Genomic DNA, 18792 nt, shown 5'->3' with positions numbered 1-18792 from the left:
ATGTTAATAGATTCTTTAAGAATTCTAACATATTAAGTGGCTTCTAAAAACTCCAGTGTTTTATGTGGAGGTTAATAAGAGAATGATAGGAAGTGTGTTGAACTTATTTCTGGATTTCTTTATCTCCCATAGCACCAGGCATAAGACTGCTGACATATAGAGGCACTGTATACACGTGTGTGCTCTTTGTTGGATGGCTGGTGGGATGGGTGTGTAAATGGATGAGTAATTAAACTAATATATTCAGATTTATTTTATATATGTATTTTTGTGTTCTTATTTATATGAATATACATATTTGTTTTATAAAATAAAATGATAAATATTATATTCTGTTTAAATAGTTTGGATAAGAGTTTTTCAAGGTGTGTGCTGTGAAAATGTTTCATTTAAAAGGTCTCAATAGCCAAATAGATTTGGAAATGTGACATATTATGATTATGTCAGCAAATTCTTAATATAAATGAGCACATTAAAGGTTCTGAGTGGTCCAGCAGTAAAGAAACTCGTGCAGATTTGGCCCAGAATTTCCAAAATGAAAAATGGAAAGCTTTTTAAATCCTAAATTGTGTTGTATGTGTGTATTTGTATTTATGTACACAATTTGGAAAACAGTGGGCTTTTAAGTAGTGGAAGTGGTGGAACCGAACAGACAGCGGGTGGCAGGGAAGTAGGAGCTGGTGATGGTATTTCATAGACTGTAGGAAACTGGGAAAGCATATGTAAGATTCCAGTTTTTATAGGAGTTAGTGAACTAGACATAGTGAAAGCCTGCGATACCCTTTACAAATTGTAATCATGCTACCGTGAATTACGTGCCGCCGTGGAAGGATTGCGAAGGGAGAACAAAAGAGGACGAGATGATTAGGAAGGAGAACCCCCAACCCTCCACCTCATTGCTTGGGAAGGACAAACGCCAGTGCTGCCCTGTGACAGCAGTAGTCATGTGACCATGCCTCAAGATTCAGATTGCCTGGCTTCTCGCAGGGCTTGGGTCTTTCCTCGCTGCCTCGGCGCAGTTTTCTCTTCACATGTGGAAGGAACTGAAGCATAAGACAGCTCCATAGCCAGGTACTCTTGGCCTTTGCTTATTTTAGGTAGCAAACATTTTCAACTCTACCTCAGTGTATTTATTATACAGGAAAATATAATAAGTAAGGAAACAAAATGTAGAATTTGTCTACATTTTGGAAGCAGTGTAAACAAGGAAAATCTTGGCAACAAATTCTTGAACTATGGATAAACAGAAAACTAACAAACTGAAAGATAATCTGAAAATGAGCCAATTTTATTAGGCTCCTTTTGTTTGTTTTTTCTTTTAAGAGAAAATGTTAGTAAACATTAATAAATCCAGTGTTTTCTGTTAGTAGGAAAATAAAGACAAAGACTTAGATTCAGTTAACAATTAAGTGAAAGGGGAATTCAATTTAAACAATTGGATTTAAAAATAATTATTTTGACTTCTTTACCTGGAAATGTGCATTGTGTTTTCCTCTGGGCCTCCTCAGATAGCCCAGCGTGCTTCTCCTGGCCCAGGGAATCACTGTGGCGAGGCCACGCTTTGCATGTTCATCTGATGGACACTGCAGTTATGGTTCAAGGATGCCTGAGCGAGCTTCGAATATCCTCCTGGGTTGCGGGTACTACGTGTGTGTTCTGTCATTATTGTTACATATGTTTTGTCATGGCTTAATATCTTCAAAATAACTTATGTGTCCTCAAAGCTCACTCTTAAATCTAATTTTTAAACTTTTATTAAGTTATTTAATTTTAAAAATCTCTGTAAACAATGAAGGTTTTTATAATTAAATGGGCAAACCACTTTACCATTTAATCCTTAATTAAATATTGAACCACTTTAATAAAGTAGCCACCACACAAAGAATACTGAATAAGATATTTGGGGATATAAAAAAGGGAGGGGGGGGTGACAAAAATCCTCCATTAAAATGACCAGCTTGTCTGCTGTAGTAAACAGCGGGGACTATATAAATATTCCCAGTTATCGGAGCCTGGGTATGTGAAGGTGTAGCCATAGTATGAGAAATCGAAGTTCTCTTACTGTCCAGTAGTTCAATATGAGACTTTAATGGCAGTTTGGAGTAGGTCACAGATCTCTTAGCTGGCTAAAAGCTATGAAGATATTACATAGCTGTTTAAGGGGGCATAGTGGAAAGATGAAAAAATAAATGATTTATCTTCCCATAATAAAACGACAGAAAAATGTAGTGACTCAGTTTGAATTGGCATTCAGGGCATGTGACAAAGGGATTCTTTCTGCTGGGATTGAACACTAGCCGAGAGTTCATGCTCAAATGTCTGGATGAAAGTGTAAAATGATAAACTTAGCTAAAAAATAGTATTCCTGCATTTGTTCAGAACTTATTGCTATTGTGTTTCATGTACTTTGCATTTTCAGATAGCTGTTTTAGAGCTCCCATCGACTGCTTTCATTTCCTTGCAGGGAAGTCCTGAATATAAGTGGGATTGGGTTGTAGGAAGAATCTAGCTATATAATTTTGCTCTCATATAAAGACTATAAAATCTTTCTTTGTTATTAAAAAGTTACATTTATTTCAGTGTATGCCTTATTTGTCTTATATAGATTTGTTTCTAATCATGCCTCTTAATGATACAGTTAAACTTAAATTTTAATTATCTATGAAAACATTAATTACCATGGAAATTGGTATTTTAGGATAAAAGGGTTCAGAGGTCAGATGGGTTTATGGAATGATGCATACTATGTCTCTTTTTGGAGATTCATAATGCACATTAGAATGTCAAAGACTCTTAGAGTAGCTAAAGTAAATACTTAAGTTTAGTTTGGAGTTTCTTTGAAGCCAATGATAGACTAAAATGACAAGGATGTCTGTTGCCTTTGTGCTTTTGTATTTTGGTGGGCTTGTTTTGAGATGACTAAAATAAAAGTCCTCATTAGATTAGCCTAGTCAAAAAGTTCTTTTTTGTTTGAGTTATATTTAGAGGAATCATGTAGCACAGTGTTTGGCACATAGATGCTTAATAAAAGAATTTTATTCAATTGATCAAGGATGAGCAGTGGAATATAAATACTTTAGGATTAGATTGGTCTCTTGTATTGTTTAGTGTTTCTATAGAATTTTCTCTTTGTGATGGCTCTAGGAAATATTTTTCTTAAATTATATATCTGGCTTTGTCTGGCTTCATGTATAGGGTTAGGAGGTGGAGAGTGGGGAGACATAGGAGCAGGAGACCCAGGACCCCGAGAATCCCGAATCCAGCTACCTCAGGGACTGTGATAGAACCTCACCTAGGACTTATTTTTCCTCCATCCTTATGCTTGGAGTATTTTTTCTGTGTCTGTATAGGGCTGCAGCTGAAGGTGCTGCTGGATTGGAAATATCAGACCCCTTGTTACCCCCTATACTATTCTTCTGTCTTACTTTAGAAATTGTGAAGGTGTTCACAACTTGGAGGGTTACATTTTTGTCTCCTTAATTCTTACTTGAAGGGGAATAAATTATACTTTCATAATGTAATCAAGTTTATGTATTTATCAATACATCCACAGTATTTATTACAATAATAATAGTTACTATTTTAACCACAATGTTCCAGGCATTGTGTTAGGCACTTTACATAGATGAACTAATTTTCATAACAGTCCCAATAGACAGATACTAGACAGTGCAATTTTGAAGGCAAGATATGGTCTGTGAAAGATTTATATTGTTTGTTGTAGTTCTTCTCTACATTTACATACAATTGTCTGTAATTCATTATTGTAAATTTGTTTTTAAAGTCTTTAGTTAGGATCCAATAGATTAGAGAGTAACAGGAGGGAAAAAAAAACCCACTTATATCTCTTATTTAAAAACTCATCCTTATTTTTATATGTTTACATATTCTCATTGTTTAGTGACCCGTTGGATTTAGCTTTTTTTTTTTTTTTTTTGCTTTCTGTTATGTATCTATCCTGCTTAGAAGTAACCCAGTGAAACAGATAGATGTTTGCTGAAACCAAACAAGCAGCATCTGACCTCAGTGTGCCCCATACCTCTCGCTAGGTGTCCCCAGTCCTGGCACTAGCCGCAGCAGGCCTTGGTTCACAGCTTGGCCTCTCCCAAGCTCCTCCAAGCCCAGCACAAGTAGTAGCCATTTGAAGATTGCTCTGTAGCTCATGCTGGATGGCCCAGAGCAGAGCTCAGGCAGAGGATGATCTTGGCCTGTACTTCCCAGGCCAAGAGCCAGTACAGCATGTGAACAACTTCAGAAAGCACCAGGGTACCACCCCACCACCTCCAAGAGTGACACACTTAAGAGGTGGGCTCATCAGGCACCTGAGTCTTGCTGAAATGAGTCAGCTTCTGTTCAGTAGCTTCATCACTGTAGTCATGGCCAGTTCTCACAGCTGATTGGCCTGGGAGTAATACCTCCCATTGACGGGCCAATAGGAATCAAGACTCAACTACAACAGAAGGGTGCACACAGCCCACATGAGGGGTGCACCTGGAGTGCCCAGCTCAGGTGACTGGGATGCTATGCCACTGAGCCCTATAGGACAAACACCTATGACATAAGGACACTACCAAAACTGGGAAATGAAGCAGCTCTAGCTAATACATAGAAACAAACACAGGGAGGCAGCCAATATGAGGAAACAAAGAAACATGTCCTGAATGAAAGAACAACAAAACCCCAGAAAAGAACTAAAGGAGCACTCTACCAGATGCAGAATTCAAAATCCTGGTTATGAGGATGCTCAATGACCTTAGGGGAAGAAAGGATGAACTTAGCTAGAACTTCAACAAAGAGATTGGAAACATAAAAATGGAGATAGATTTCTGTCAAGCTGTCAAAAATGAAGGATACAATAACTGAAATGAAGAACACATTACAGGGAACCAACAGTAGAGTAGATGAAATAGAGGATCAAATCAGTAATTTGGAAGACAAGGAAGCAGAAAATTCACTATCAGAAGAGCAAAAAGAAAAAAAGGAATCCAAGAAAATGAGGATAGTTTAAGAAGCCTCTGGGACAACCTCAAACATACCAACATTCACATTGTTGAGGTACCAGAGGAAGAGAGACTGTACCCAGCAAGGCTATCATTAAGAATTGAAGGACAAATAAACAGCTTCCCAGACAAGAAAGAGCTGAAAAAGTTCATCACTACCAAACCAATATTACAAGAAATGTAATGGATCTTCTGTAAGAAGAAGGAAGAAAAAGAACAAAACCTGAATAATAAAATGGCAATAAATACATATCTATCAATAATTACTTTAAATGCAAATGGATTAAATGCTACAATCAAAGGACATATAGTGGCTGAATGGATAACAAAACAAGACTCTTACATATGCTGTCTACAAAAGACTCAGTTTAGATCGAAACATATACAGACTGAAAGTAAAGGGGTAGAAGAAGATATTTCATGAAAATGGAAACAAACAAAAAGAGCTGGGGTAACAATTCTTATATCAAACAAAATAGACTTTCAAGACTATAACAAGAGACAACAAATGACCCAGCAATTCTACTTCTGGGTGTTTTATGAAGAAACCCCAAACACTAAATTAAAAAGACATATACATGCATATGTTCATTGCAGCATTATTTATAATAGCCAAGATGTGGAAACATCCTAAGTGTCCATCAATAGATGAATGGATAAAGAAGTGGTACATATATACAAGGGAATATGACTCAGCCATTAAAAAAAAAAAGAATGAGCTTTTGCCATGTACAATAACATGTATGGACTTGGAGGGTATTATGCTGTGAGAAATAAGTCAGACAGAAAGACAAATTCTGTATCATTTAACTTATATGTGGAATCTAAACAACAAAATAAGCAAACAAGCAGACTAGAAATAGACTCAGACACAGAGAACGTTTTCATGGTTACCAGTTGGGAGGGAGGTTGAGAGGATAGGTGAAAAGGTGAAGGGATTAAGAAGTACACATTGGTCTGGCCAATGGGGCTCATCAGTGGTTGATCATACCCACGCACCAAGAGGTTGCCAGTTCGATTCTGGTCAGGACACATGCCCCGGTTGTGGGCCCCATCCCCAGTCGGGGACATGCAGGAGACAGCCAGTTGATGTTTTCTCTCTTCGATGTTTCTCTCTCTCTCTCCCTCTCACTTCCTTTATCTCTAAAATCAATAAAGGGAAAAAAAAGTACAAATTCATACTTACAGAATAGTCATGGGGATGTAAATTACAGCATTACAACATAGGCAATATAGTCAATATTGCGATAACTATATAGTGTCAGATTTATTGGGGTGACACTTTGTAAGTTATATAAATGTCTAATTATTGGGTCATACGCCTGAAACTAATATAATATTGTACATCAACTTTAATTGAAGAATAAAAAATATTTTAAGAAAAGCTCAAATAAAATTTAGAGAATCTAGTTAGCTTTATAAGCAATTCCAATAACCAGAAGAATGTTCCTTTATTTTCCCTCCTGACTTCCATACTCTAAACAATATGGAGTGCTTCCATTTCTTCTCTGAGCCATTGGCAGAGAGAGGTTTCCTCACCAGCTGTGGCGGTGGCAGTAGCAAGAGGAGAATGAGTGTCCTCTGCAGCCGTGACAGGAAGGAGCTATGGACTTCTGGTAGTCAGGGAAGTGGGTAAAGTATTACTTGACACAGGTATGAAAGATCATTCTGGAGGTGGAGAATCTTTGGCACCTAGAAAAAGGAGGATGAGAGCTCAGGGGAGATGGAACAGTATTGGGATACGGTCAAGTTGGCATTAAAAGAGTGGGGAAGAGTGAGTTGGATGTGGTAGAACAAGGAACCTGAGGGGAATATTTAACAATAGCTGCCTGAAAGGGAACTGAAATCTTGGCAGTCAGCCTAGTCAGGGGCTTCAATTTCTCAGATGCAGCAGATTTGCAGGATCAACATTTGCAAGTCAGGTTCTGCCTGTACAAAGTTTCCTTTTATTGACACTTCCTTTTTATTATAATATCATTAGAAATATTTAAATGTCCATAGTGTCCCTGGATCTGTTTTAAAAATGTTACTTTTGGCCCTAGCTGTGTGATTCAGCTGGTTGGAGCATCAGCCTGTACAGCAGAAGGTTTTGGGTTCCATTCCAGGGCAGGACACATACCTAGGTTGCAGGTTCGATCCCAGTTCAGGGTGTATATGGGAGGCAACCAATCGATGTTTTTCTCTCACATTGATGTTTCTCTCTCTCTTTCTCCCTCCCTCTCCCCTGCCTCCTCAAAAATTAATAAACATATCTTTGGGTGAGAATAAAAGAAAATGTTACTTTTATGCATTTGAAGTCCTGTATTAAATGTTCCTTTAAATTACATAATCTTTTGGAGTCTTTGCAAAGATAAATATTATACCATTATATCAAAAATAGTTTATATCACTTAGCATAAACTAAAAACAGTGTAAAATAAAATTTGTTAATAAAAGCACTATTAAATAAGAAAATATGCCAACTGAGCTTCATTCTGTCAAAGGGAGAAGTTGCTAGCAGTAATAATCTGATTAGCTTACATTAGCCATCTGTTTCTGCATGTTGTCTATTTTTTCCATTAAAACCCTGAGCATATTAATCATAGTTTTTTCAAATTCCTAGTCCTATAATTTCAGCATCCTTGCCATATCAGACTCTGGTTCTGATGCTCATTCAGTCCTCTTAAACTGTATTTTGCATTTGGTGAGCCTTGTAAATTTTTTTGAAAGGGGGATATAATGTGCTGGGTAAAGGGAACTCTAGTAAATAGGCCTGTAGTAATATATCGGAAAGATGTGGGAGGGGGCAACATTCTGTACAGGTCTCAGCCTTTGGTGAGCCCATGCCCCTGGACTGTGCCCTTCACCAGTGCTGCTCAGGTTTGTGCTGCCCTTCGGACAGGATGCCTAGAGGAGGAGGAAGTTGCATATTCCCTTCCCCCATGTGGAAGGCTAGAGCCCTCTGGAGTTGGGTATATTACTTACTCCAGATAGGACAGGCTTTACTGAAACCCCAGCAGGCTCTAGCAAAATAGTCTGTTAAGGACAGGCCTTTTAAAGAAGAGTGGAATGCTGTCGTGTATTTCAGAATGGTTCCTTTCCCCTCCCCGTGCTGAGCCATGAGGGAATTTTTTTCTGATACTGTAAGAATAAGGTTGGGCTCCTGAAAGTAAAGCTCATGATAGTGTGGGGGCCTTCCTCTGGCTGGGTTCCCCTGAAGTTTTTATATCTCAGACTTGTCTATACTGAGCCTCTAGCAATTTGTCAATTATAGTTCGGGTTTTCCTACCCAGTCACTGGCTCCTGGGTAGGTTCCACTTGCGGGTTTCCGCTCTGGCTGGTTGTGTTTCTCTGTATTTGCCTGTGTCTCTCTAGTTTTGGGGGCAGTGGTTTGCTCTGTGACCTCACCTATTTTTTTACAGGTCTAGGAAGAGTTGTTGATTTTTCAGTTTGTTCAGCTTTTTGCTTGTTAGGGGAGAGTGAAGACGTCTAAACTCCTTACTTGCCATATTGGAAACAGGAAATTTGATGGGCAACTTTTTATGCCTTGTGAGCACATCAATTTTATAAACAAATTCCCTGCTACAGTTAGAGAAAGTGGTACACAATGAAATATTGGGGAAAGGAGAGTAGACTTGAAAGGAAGGGTATCACACTGAGACTGAAGTAAAGTTGAGAGAAAGATGGATGATTATACTTTCTACCCTTCATATTAATTACTGAGTGACCTTAAATACATTTTAAAATCTTCCTGGGTCTTAATTTTCCTCATTAAGTTGTTGTGAGGATTACTCAGATAGACTTCCCTTTTTTTTTTTTTCTTTCCCTTTCCCCTTCCTTCCTTCCTTCTTTCAATTAACACCCACCAGGTGTCAGAGACATGCTAGGGATGCAAAGATGATTAATATTTTTTCCAAGTCTCAAATTCTAAAGGAAAAACTAGATGAAATACTCTGTGGTAATTATTTATTTGCATAATTCCTATAACAAAGGTACAATGGTAGGACAAAGAGAGGAGAAGGAAAACTGAGAGGAGAAGAGGATGGTCAGAAAAGGTTTCACAATTAAGAAAAATGGGATGTGACTCTTCAGGAAGGAGGAACCATTTTCCTGGTTTAACAGAAGGGGAGAATTCTATGCAGTGGAACTGGACACAGAGAAGTAGCTGTGAAACAATACCACCCATTCATGGAACTGTTCCGTTTGCTGTCTGCATGGATGTGCTATGTGGGTTAAGATATATGAACTGGTAGAAAGAGGCCATTGTCAAATCTGGGCAGGCTGCATTTGCCATGTTAGGGTATTTGATCCTTATCCTGTAGGTATGTCCCACCAATGATCATGGAAGCAACTTTAAAAGATTGATAACTTTTAAGTTATCTTTTTACTTCACTATAGAGAGAAATGAGGTTAGGAGAAAGGAAGACCAGTTACATTTTTATTTTCTTTTGTTAATCCTTACCTGAGGATATTTTTCCATTGATTTTTAGACAGAGTGGAAGGAACGGAGGGAGGGAGAGAGGGTGAAACATGGATGTGAGAGCTGCTTCCTGCATGACCCTGACCAGCACCAGGGATTGAACCTGTAACCTAGGTATGGCTATCGGTGGGGAATTGAACCCAAGACCCTTTGGTCTGTAGGCTGATGCTCTAACCACTGAGCAAATGGCTAGGGCAAGAAGACCAGTTTTAATACTATTACAGTAATCAAGAAAAGCAATGGTGAGGACATTGCCAGAGAATATAGAAATGAGCAGTAGACTATAAGATCTAAAATACTTAGTAACTACACATTAGGCAAGAGTTACGGAATTGAGGATGACTATGAAGTTTTTGGTTGACACTTCTCTGATTTATGAAGACTCCACCATCATGATCTTCTAACCTCCCAAAGCACCCCCCGCCCAAATATCATAACTTTGAATTAGAGTTTCAACATACAAATTTGTTGGGGGGAGGCACAAACTTTCAGTCAGTCCATTGCATCTGGCATACCCCTCGCCATTACACCCACCTTGCTGACTGATAGCAGGATAAAGGAACACAGAAGCATCTACCCCCTTGTGTAAGTCTTCCAATTTCAGTCTCTATCTCGTTGGCCAAAGTTCAAGCAAGGTAAAATAACTCAGCTTCAAGGAAAGTGGGAGAAAGTTATTTTTTAGCTGGAGAACATATTGATATGTCCAGCAAAAAATCTGGTTTCTTACCTACTCAGAGAGACCTTAGAGGCAACCAACACTCTGATATAGAAGAGGTTAACATTGGTGGTGTGTGTGTGTGTGTTTGTTTGGTGGAGGAGAATAGAAACTTACTACAGCTCTGTAAATTTGGCTAGTCTGCTGTTTTGGAACTTTCATGTTATTTCTCCTGGACGTCACTGTGAATAATCAAAAGAGAATTGTTAAAAGATAGAGGAATAGATTGTGCACCTGACAGTGTTTTGATCTGCACACCATTTTACTTTCAAGAATATTTAATTTTGAAAATATTTAGGGAAATCAATTAAGAATGGCAAACCTCTACTAAAATATTTTACTTAAGTTCTATAAATTATATTTTGATATGCCAAGGAAACATGAAATGGCATAGTAATCTGATTTAGCGCCGTGAACCTATTATAACACATTTCCTATTTAGCTGGCTTTGTAGTTGTCAATGTTAGTGTAATTTATCCCCTTCAACTATTTTTGAATAAGAAGTATGGTTGCTAATTATAGAGTAGATTAGGTTAAAAGGATTAAACTGATATAGGATACAGCAGTTCTCTGCTCTTTGAAAAGCTAACATCTGGGGCAATCTGGAAAGAGTAAATGTGTTTAGAAATTGCATAATCTTATAGATAGTCTTATAGTAATATATTGTATCTCTTTCCACTTATTAATTGGAACTCTGCAAGTCTGATTTGACCCATTGAACCAATGTCCTTGGAGTCAGTTGCATAATCTTTGATTGGTAGGGCCAAGTTTTTCCCATAGGCATAGCATGCTTTCTTATCTCACATTTTTGGTTTGGAAATTTTGAAACATTGATTCACACTGATCTATAGAAACCACACACATATTCTGGATAAAGAGAATTTACTTTCTTAACGTTTGAGTGGAGGAGCAGGATGGTGGGGCTGGTGGTCGTGCTAGCAGTTGGCTTAGGCTCAGCTTTGACAGGTGAGCTTGCCATCTCTCTGTCCTCCGCTTCGGCACAGAGATACATCCTGTGTGATTCCATTTCTTCCGGGAAGATATTGAATCATCATGTTTTGCAGTATTTTTCTAGATACAGTGGACTAAGCTTTCACAGTCTTACATCTTAATTTCAACTCTTTTACCAAAATAGTTCTATTGATCTGAAGTCACCCATTTGCTCAGGGCCATATTTTCAGTAATAATAGGATTATTTAATTTTATGTTTGGAAGGTATTTTAACGGTGATATGGTCCAAACTTCTATTCAGTGAATAAAGCCCCTGCAGTATCTCCAGCTACCTTTTCAGAGATTAGACTCTCACATTTCCCAACCCCAAAATGGTTCATAACATTTTTGGACAACTATAATGGTTACAGAAGATGTCTTTGATATGGAGTTACAGTTTACCTTCTTGTCACTTACTCATTGTTTTAGTTCCACCCTCTTTTGCCATGGGAAATAAAACCAGTTTATCTAACAGCCGACAACCTATTAAGTATTTGAAGTTTTTCTTTATGCAGGGTATGCATCACTAATACTTTCAACCATTGCTCATGACTTGTCTTTTTTCCCCCCTCATCCTTCTAGGATTATCACCTCTCCTTTTCAAGTTCTATACTATATTAATTCATTTCAAGATAAAATTAGCTGTCTTGGCAGGGCAGTCAAATACACTGTTAATTCATATTAAATGTGCAGCCAACCCAAACCTGTCTTTTCAAAGGGGCTGTTATTAAGTAATATTTGTCTATCCTGTCTCAGGTTTTAGATTCAAGCACAGGATTTTATGTTTATTTTTATTAAGTTAATCTTATCAAATTTACTGCAGTGGTGCAGAGTGCCTATTATTTTGGGGTATGAATTCAGGAATCTAGATAATAGTTATCTCATTTTAGTTTTGGATTTGATGATTATGCTGTGATTGCTTATCTAAAAATCAAGGAGTTAGTTTGATTATTTCCATCTGGGCTTAAAGAAGTCAAGATCTTTTAGCTCATTCTCTTTTCATTGACTTAGGCATCCATGGGTGCTAAATACTTCTCAATGAAATTGACTGGAGGGGGGAAAAGGGAGAAAAACATCTGTAACAAAAATAAATTAATAAAAATTGAAAAAAAGAGAAATTGACTGGAAATCTGTAATCTGGAGATTAATTTAGTAGCAGTTCATGTTGTGTTTAATGCCTTTTTCCTGCCTGTTTGTTTTTCTCTTACCTGTTGAATATTTTAAAACATTATTTTATATATAAATATATTATTATTTTTATTTTGAACTGAAGAATGAGAATAACTAAGGTTGAAAAATATTGATTCTACTTTATGATATTTAAAAATATTGTGGCTTTTTGCTTATGTTTTGGGTACAGAATAAATTTCTGTATTCCAAATCTTTTCATGGTAACTTAAATTATAATTAGGAAATACTATAGGATATGTCATCTAGATGAACATTTTTTCAATTGCAAATACACATAAAAAGGCTTATTTTAATATAAGTCTAAAAAAGAATTAAAGAGAACTATGTGGAGACATTTTTAATAAAATAAAACTACTATATGCTGCTACTAAATAATAATATACTTTCATATGTGAGAACATTTTATAAACTATAATACACTATACATATAAGTTGCTATTATTACTATATTACATTTAAATAATAGGGTGAAATCTTTATTGCATGTTGGTATATAGAATATTTTGTGAACCCATTTTACTATTTTCAGGTACATAAAAAATTTATCTTGGCCACCAGTGTCCATATAATATACTGGCATACCTTGTTTCATTGTGCTTCACTTCAGTGCACTTTGCAGATACTGTGTTTTTTACAAATGAAGGTTTGTGGCAATCCTGCATTCATCTAGTCCACTGGCACTGTTTTTCCAACAGCATTTGTTCACTTCGTGTCTCTGTGTCACGTTTTGGTAATTCTCACCATATTTCAGACTTTTTCATTATTATTATATTTGTGATGGTGATCGGTGATCAGTGACCTTTGATGTTATTGTTGCAGTTGTTTTGAGCACCATGCACTGTGCCAACATATGGCAGTGAATTTAATTGTTAAATGTTGTGTGTGTTCTGACTGCTCCACCAACTGTCCAGTTCCCTGTCTTTCTCCTTTTCTTTGGCCTGCCGATTCCCTGAGACACAATATTGAAATTAGGCCAATTAATAACCCTACAATGGCTTCTAAGTGTTCAAATGAAAAGAAGATCTGCATGTCTCTTATTTTAAGTGAAACACTAGAAATAATTAAGCTTAATGAGAAAGGCATGTCAAAAGCCAAGATGGGCCAAAAGCTAGGCCTCTTGTGCCAAATATACTTTCATATGTGAGAACATTTTATAAGCTATAGTGAATGCAAAGCCAACTAGTGAATGCAAAGGAAAAGGTTCTTGAAGGAAATTAAAAGTGCTACTCCAGTGAACACAGGAAAGATAAAAAGTGAAACAGCCTTATTGCTGATAGGAGAAAGTTGTGGTCTGGATAGAAGATCACCAACCACAAGATTGCCTTAAACCAAAGCCTAATCCAGAACAAGGCCCTCACCCTCTCCATTGTGTGAAGGCTGAGAGAGGTGAGGATGCTGCAAGAAGGAAGCTTGAAGTTAGCAGAGGTTCATGAGGGAAAGAAGTGGTCTCCATAACATAGAGAAGGAAGCTGTTTCCATGACATAAAAGTGCAAAGTGGAGCAGCCAATGCTGATGTAGAAACTGTGGCAAGTGATCCAGCAGATCTAGCTAAAATTGTTAGTAAAGGTGGCTTCTAAGCAACAGGGTTTCAATGTAGATGAAATTGCCTTGTATTGGAAGAGGCCATCTAGGATTCTCATAGCCAGAGTGGAGAAGTCAGTGCCTGGCTCCAAAGCTTCGAAAGACACGCTGACTCTCCTGTTAGGGGCTAATGCATTTGGTGAGTTGAAATTGAAGCCAATGATTATTTACTACTGAAGGTCCTAGGGCCCTTAAGAGTTATGCTAAATCTACTCTGCCTGTGCTCTGTGAATGGAAAAACAAAGCCCAGATGACAGCACATCAGTTTACAACTTGGTTTACTGAATATATTAAGCCCACTGTTGAGACCTACTGCTCAGAACAAAAGATTTCTTTCAAAATTACTGTTCATTGACAGTGCACCTGCTTATCCAAGAGCTCTGATGGAGATGGACAATGAGATTAATGTTGGCTTCATACCAGCTAACATGACGTCCATTCTGCAGCCCATGGACCAAGGAGTAATTTAAACTTTCAAGTCTTGTAACTTAAATACATGTTATAAAGGGATAGATGCCATAAAGAGTGATTCCTGTGAAGGATCTGGGCAAAGTAAATTGAAAACTTCTGGAAAGGATTTACCATTCTAGATGCCACTAAGAACATTTATGATTCATGGGAAGTGGTAAAAATATCAACATTAACAGGAGTTTGAAAGAAGTTGATTTCAACCCTCATCAATAAGTTTGAGGGGTTCAGGACTTTGGTGGAGGAAGGATTAGAAGTGGAGCCTGAAGATATGACTGAACTGCTGCAATTTCATGGTAAAACTTGAATGGATGAGGAGCTAGTTGTTTCTCATGGATGAGCAAAGAAAGTGGTTTTTTGTTGTTTTTGAGATGGAATCTACTTCTCGTGGAGATATTGTGAAAATTGTTGAAGTGACAAAGGATGTAGAATATTACATAAATTTGATAAAGGAATGGCAGGGTTTGAGAAGTTGACTCCACTTTTGAAACAAGGTCTACTATGGGTAAAATGCTATCAGATAGCATTACATGCTACAGAGGAGTCATTCATAAAAGGAAGAGTCAGTCAGTGTGGCAAACTTCACTGTTGTCTTATTTTAAGAAATTCCTACAGCCACCCTAGCCTTCAGCAATCACCATCTTTTTTATATTTTATTTTTTTTCTTTTATCCTCACCTGAGGACACTTTTCCATTTTTTTGTTCAGATAGAGTGGGAGGGAGAGAGGAAGAGAGAGAGAGAGAGAAACATCGACGTGAACAGGACACATCGAGTGGTTGCCACCCACACGACCCAACCAGGGCTGGGGACAAACTGCAACCGAGGTACATGCCCTTAGTGGGAACCGAACCTGGGTCTCTCAGGACCTCAGGCCAATGCTCTAACTGCTGAGCCAAACCGGCCAGGGCAGCAATCACCATCTTGATCAATCAGCAGCCATCAACACTAAGGCAAAACCCTAAAGCAGCAAAAAGATGATGACTCACTAAAGACTCAGATGATGGTTAGTATTTTTTAGCAATAAATTATTTAAAAATTAAGGTATGTTCATTTTTAGACATAATGCTTTTGCACACTTAATAGACTAATATAGTATAAACATACATATTATATGTACTGGGAAATACAAAAATTCATGTGTCTTACTTTCTTGCGATAGTCTGGAACCATACCAGCCATATTTCTGAGGTACACCTGTAGATAATTCTCTTATGCCATTATCCTTTCCTTAAAAATCCCCCTTTCTTACTGCTTATCCTATTTCCCTTAACACTTAGCTTAGATGTAATTCCTCTGTCAGTTAAAGCCAGTTTGTCAAGAGTCTCTTACAATGGTCTCTTCTTTTCTGAATTTTTGATGTTTTTGTTGTCTATACATCCACTGTATGCTCCTTTTTATTACTGATCTTATTTTTAAAAAAATATGTTTTTATTGATTTTTTTTTTTTTTTAGAGAGGAAGGGAGAGAGAGAGATAGAAACACTAATGTGAAAGAGAAACATCTATTGGCTGCCTCCCGCATGCCCCCTCCTGGGGATCAAGCCCAAAACCCGGGCATGTGCCCTGACCTGGAATGCAACCAGGACCTCTCAGTCCATGGGGCGATGCTCAGTCCACTGAACCACACCGGCTGGCATAAACTGATTTCTAATTACATGTTTTGTCCCATTAATAAGTCTGAAAATTACTTGAGGGCAAAATTTGTATCTTCATTTATATTGGTCTAAGATGTAGAAAATAACAGAAGCTTACTAAGTGTTGATGATGATGAGCATAAGTGTTTATTTGTAAAGTTTCTCAGGATATTAAAAAATGGTTTTTGTTTCTGATAGCTATTTAGCATTATGTTTATGCTACTGATTTGTTTAACTCTTTCTTGGTATCTAGAAGCATTCTATGACCATATTGCCACAAATTTTGCATTAGCGGGTCCTAAATTAATGATGTTTCATTGATTCTTAGTACTTTACATTAAACTGATGCCTAAGAGTTGTGTAATAAAGAGATGAGTAAATGGCCTGAAAGAGCAAATGCTGTCTGTAAATGTCTAAATGTTTCACACTAACACTTGGAAATAAACCCGGGTGGGAAAAAACCCCCTGTGATTCTGATTTTTTACATGGAACTTAGAAACGTTCCAAATAATGATTTTAAATGTTTTTATTATTTAAATTGACTTTAGACAGAGAAAGGGAGAGGGAGAGAGAGAAACATCGATGAGAGAGAAACATTGATCAGCTGCCTTCTGCATGTCCCCTCCTGGGGATCGAGCCCACAGTCGTGGCATGTGCCCTGAGGGGGAATCGAGCCAGCCATGTCTTTGTGCATGGGTCAGCACTCAGACACTGAGCCACATGAAAGATGACCACGCATTTATACCCTCTGAAAATCATAGAGACAGAATTATCCTGTGTTTTGCTTGAGTTACAGTTTTCCTTTGAATACCTGATCACTTCCTTCAGTGATATTAAGCGTTCTGGGTCCTTGGGTCCACAGGTGTGTTCTTCTGAAGCATTTCTTTCCTGTTCTGCCTGTGTCCTAAGGAGTACAGATCAGAGACATTACTGGAATTTGTTTTGAGGAAAAACTCTTCAAGAATTGCTCCAGGGAAAGTAGGAAATGGATTATAAGCACTAGCCTCATTTAATATTGCAGAGTAATATGGATGCTTCAATTATGACCATCATGAGGTATGCCCAACTAAAGACATCATCAAAAGTATAGCCAGATGAGCATAGGAATATGGCTGTGGTTAAGGAAGTGAAACAGGGGAAACATTAAAACAGAAGGTGCAAGAAGTATTAGGGTCTTGGGTGGTGTTGCTCAGTGGTTGACCTACGCACCAAAAGGTCAAGGGTTTGATTCCCGGTCAAGGGCATGTACCTGAGTTACAGGTCTGATCCCTGGCCCTGGTCAGGGCATATGCTGGAGGCAACCAATTGATGATGTGTCTCTCACATCAATGTTTCTCTCTCTCTCAGCATTTGGTGTTGTCAGTGTTTGTTTTAATTATTTTTAAATTTTATTCTAAATATTTCCATTTGTGTATTCACATATACAAATGCTGTACTATGACTTAATGAGTTCCATAGACTTGGAAATATAAGTTATTTACTTTTCTATTTTGCTATCACTAAAACTGTCATGAAAATCCTTATATAAAGAGCTTTGTATAATTTTTTTCTTTAGTATAAATTCCACAGGTAGGGTTGTACTCTCAAAGGCATATACATATTTTAAAATTTTCAAAATTCTTGTTTAAGATCACTTTTATTTAGCTAAAATTATTACTTTGGGAAATAATTTGTAAAGTTAATTTTCTTTTCTGCCTTTAAATTTTTTGTACAAAAATATTGGGAACCTCGAGTACATCTAATGTAAAGGTTAACGAGACTTTCATTAAAGATACTAATTTCGAATGGTCATGCCAAGAATCTCCTATAAAAACATTTATTATTATTTGACTGAGTTTATTAAACTCTTATGCTTTATTTGCTTACTTTTTGGTGGAAGTAGTGTTATGCAACTAAGTTGAAGAAAGGACATTTAAGTAAAGAACTGGTTAAAGATAACTGAAATTGAATAATAAGATGGGAAATTAATTGTTCATGAACTAGAACACAAATTTAACATGGTTAATTCTTTTTTTTTCTTTTCAATCCTCACCCAAGGATATTTTTTTATTTGTTTTCAAACAGAGTGGTGGGAGGAAGGGAGGGAGTGAGAGAGAGAAACATCAATGTGAGAGAGACACATCGATGGGAAAGAGACAGATCGATTGGTTGCTCCCGCACGACCCTGACCAGGACCGGAGACCGAACTGAAACTGAGGTACATGCCCTTGACTGGAATCAAACCTGTGACTCTTCAGTCTGAGGGCCAAAGCTCTAACTGCTGAGCCAAACTGGCCAGGGGCAACATGGTTAATTCTAAAAGTAAAAAGAAGCTTTACCATTACACTTATTCTTCTTCGCTTTTTTTTTTTTCCTTAAGGAAAATTTACTTTTGATGAAGATAATTAGACTGTACCATGCTAAAGCTACATAGGATATTTTGTTAGAGTCATTGTGATTTTGCTATTCATATTTGAATGCATGAAGAAATATTGTAACTGTTCTAGGACATTTTGGCATGAGTTGGACTTTTTAAAATCTTACCTGAGGAGATTATATATATGTCTGTATAAAAATTTTATTGATTTTAGAGAGAGAGGAAGGGAGAGAGAGAGAGAAACATTGATGTGCAAGGGAAACATTGAGTGATTGCCTCCTGTACACGCCCTGACCAGGGAACGAACCTGCAACCTTTTTGGTGTACCAGACAATGCTCAAACAACTGAGCACCCTACTGGGTGGCATCAGTTGAATTTTTAAGTGGACCCCTTTCC

General features: G+C 37.5%; 1 protein-coding gene across 14 annotated transcripts in view; it reads left to right on the top strand.

Annotated features, from left to right (window-relative positions):
• Positions 1–18792, top strand: part of SSBP2 (single stranded DNA binding protein 2) — a 257653-nt gene that overhangs the window by 36946 nt on the left and 201915 nt on the right. Inside the window, exon 2 of one of the 14 annotated variants that reach the window (XM_036280732.1) lies at positions 16902–17095. The exons of the other annotated variants lie outside the window; for them this stretch is intronic. Within the exon in view, the coding sequence (XP_036136625.1) occupies positions 17067–17095 (29 nt within the window). The 5' untranslated portion in view covers positions 16902–17066. The remainder of the gene's footprint in view (positions 1–16901; positions 17096–18792) is intronic. 14 annotated transcript variants of the gene reach the window in all.

This window comes from Molossus molossus, unplaced genomic scaffold, assembly GCF_014108415.1.
Source record: "Molossus molossus isolate mMolMol1 unplaced genomic scaffold, mMolMol1.p scaffold_m16_p_3, whole genome shotgun sequence".
NCBI lineage: Eukaryota > Metazoa > Chordata > Mammalia > Chiroptera > Molossidae > Molossus > Molossus molossus.
This window is presented reverse-complemented; position numbering and strand designations above follow the sequence as displayed.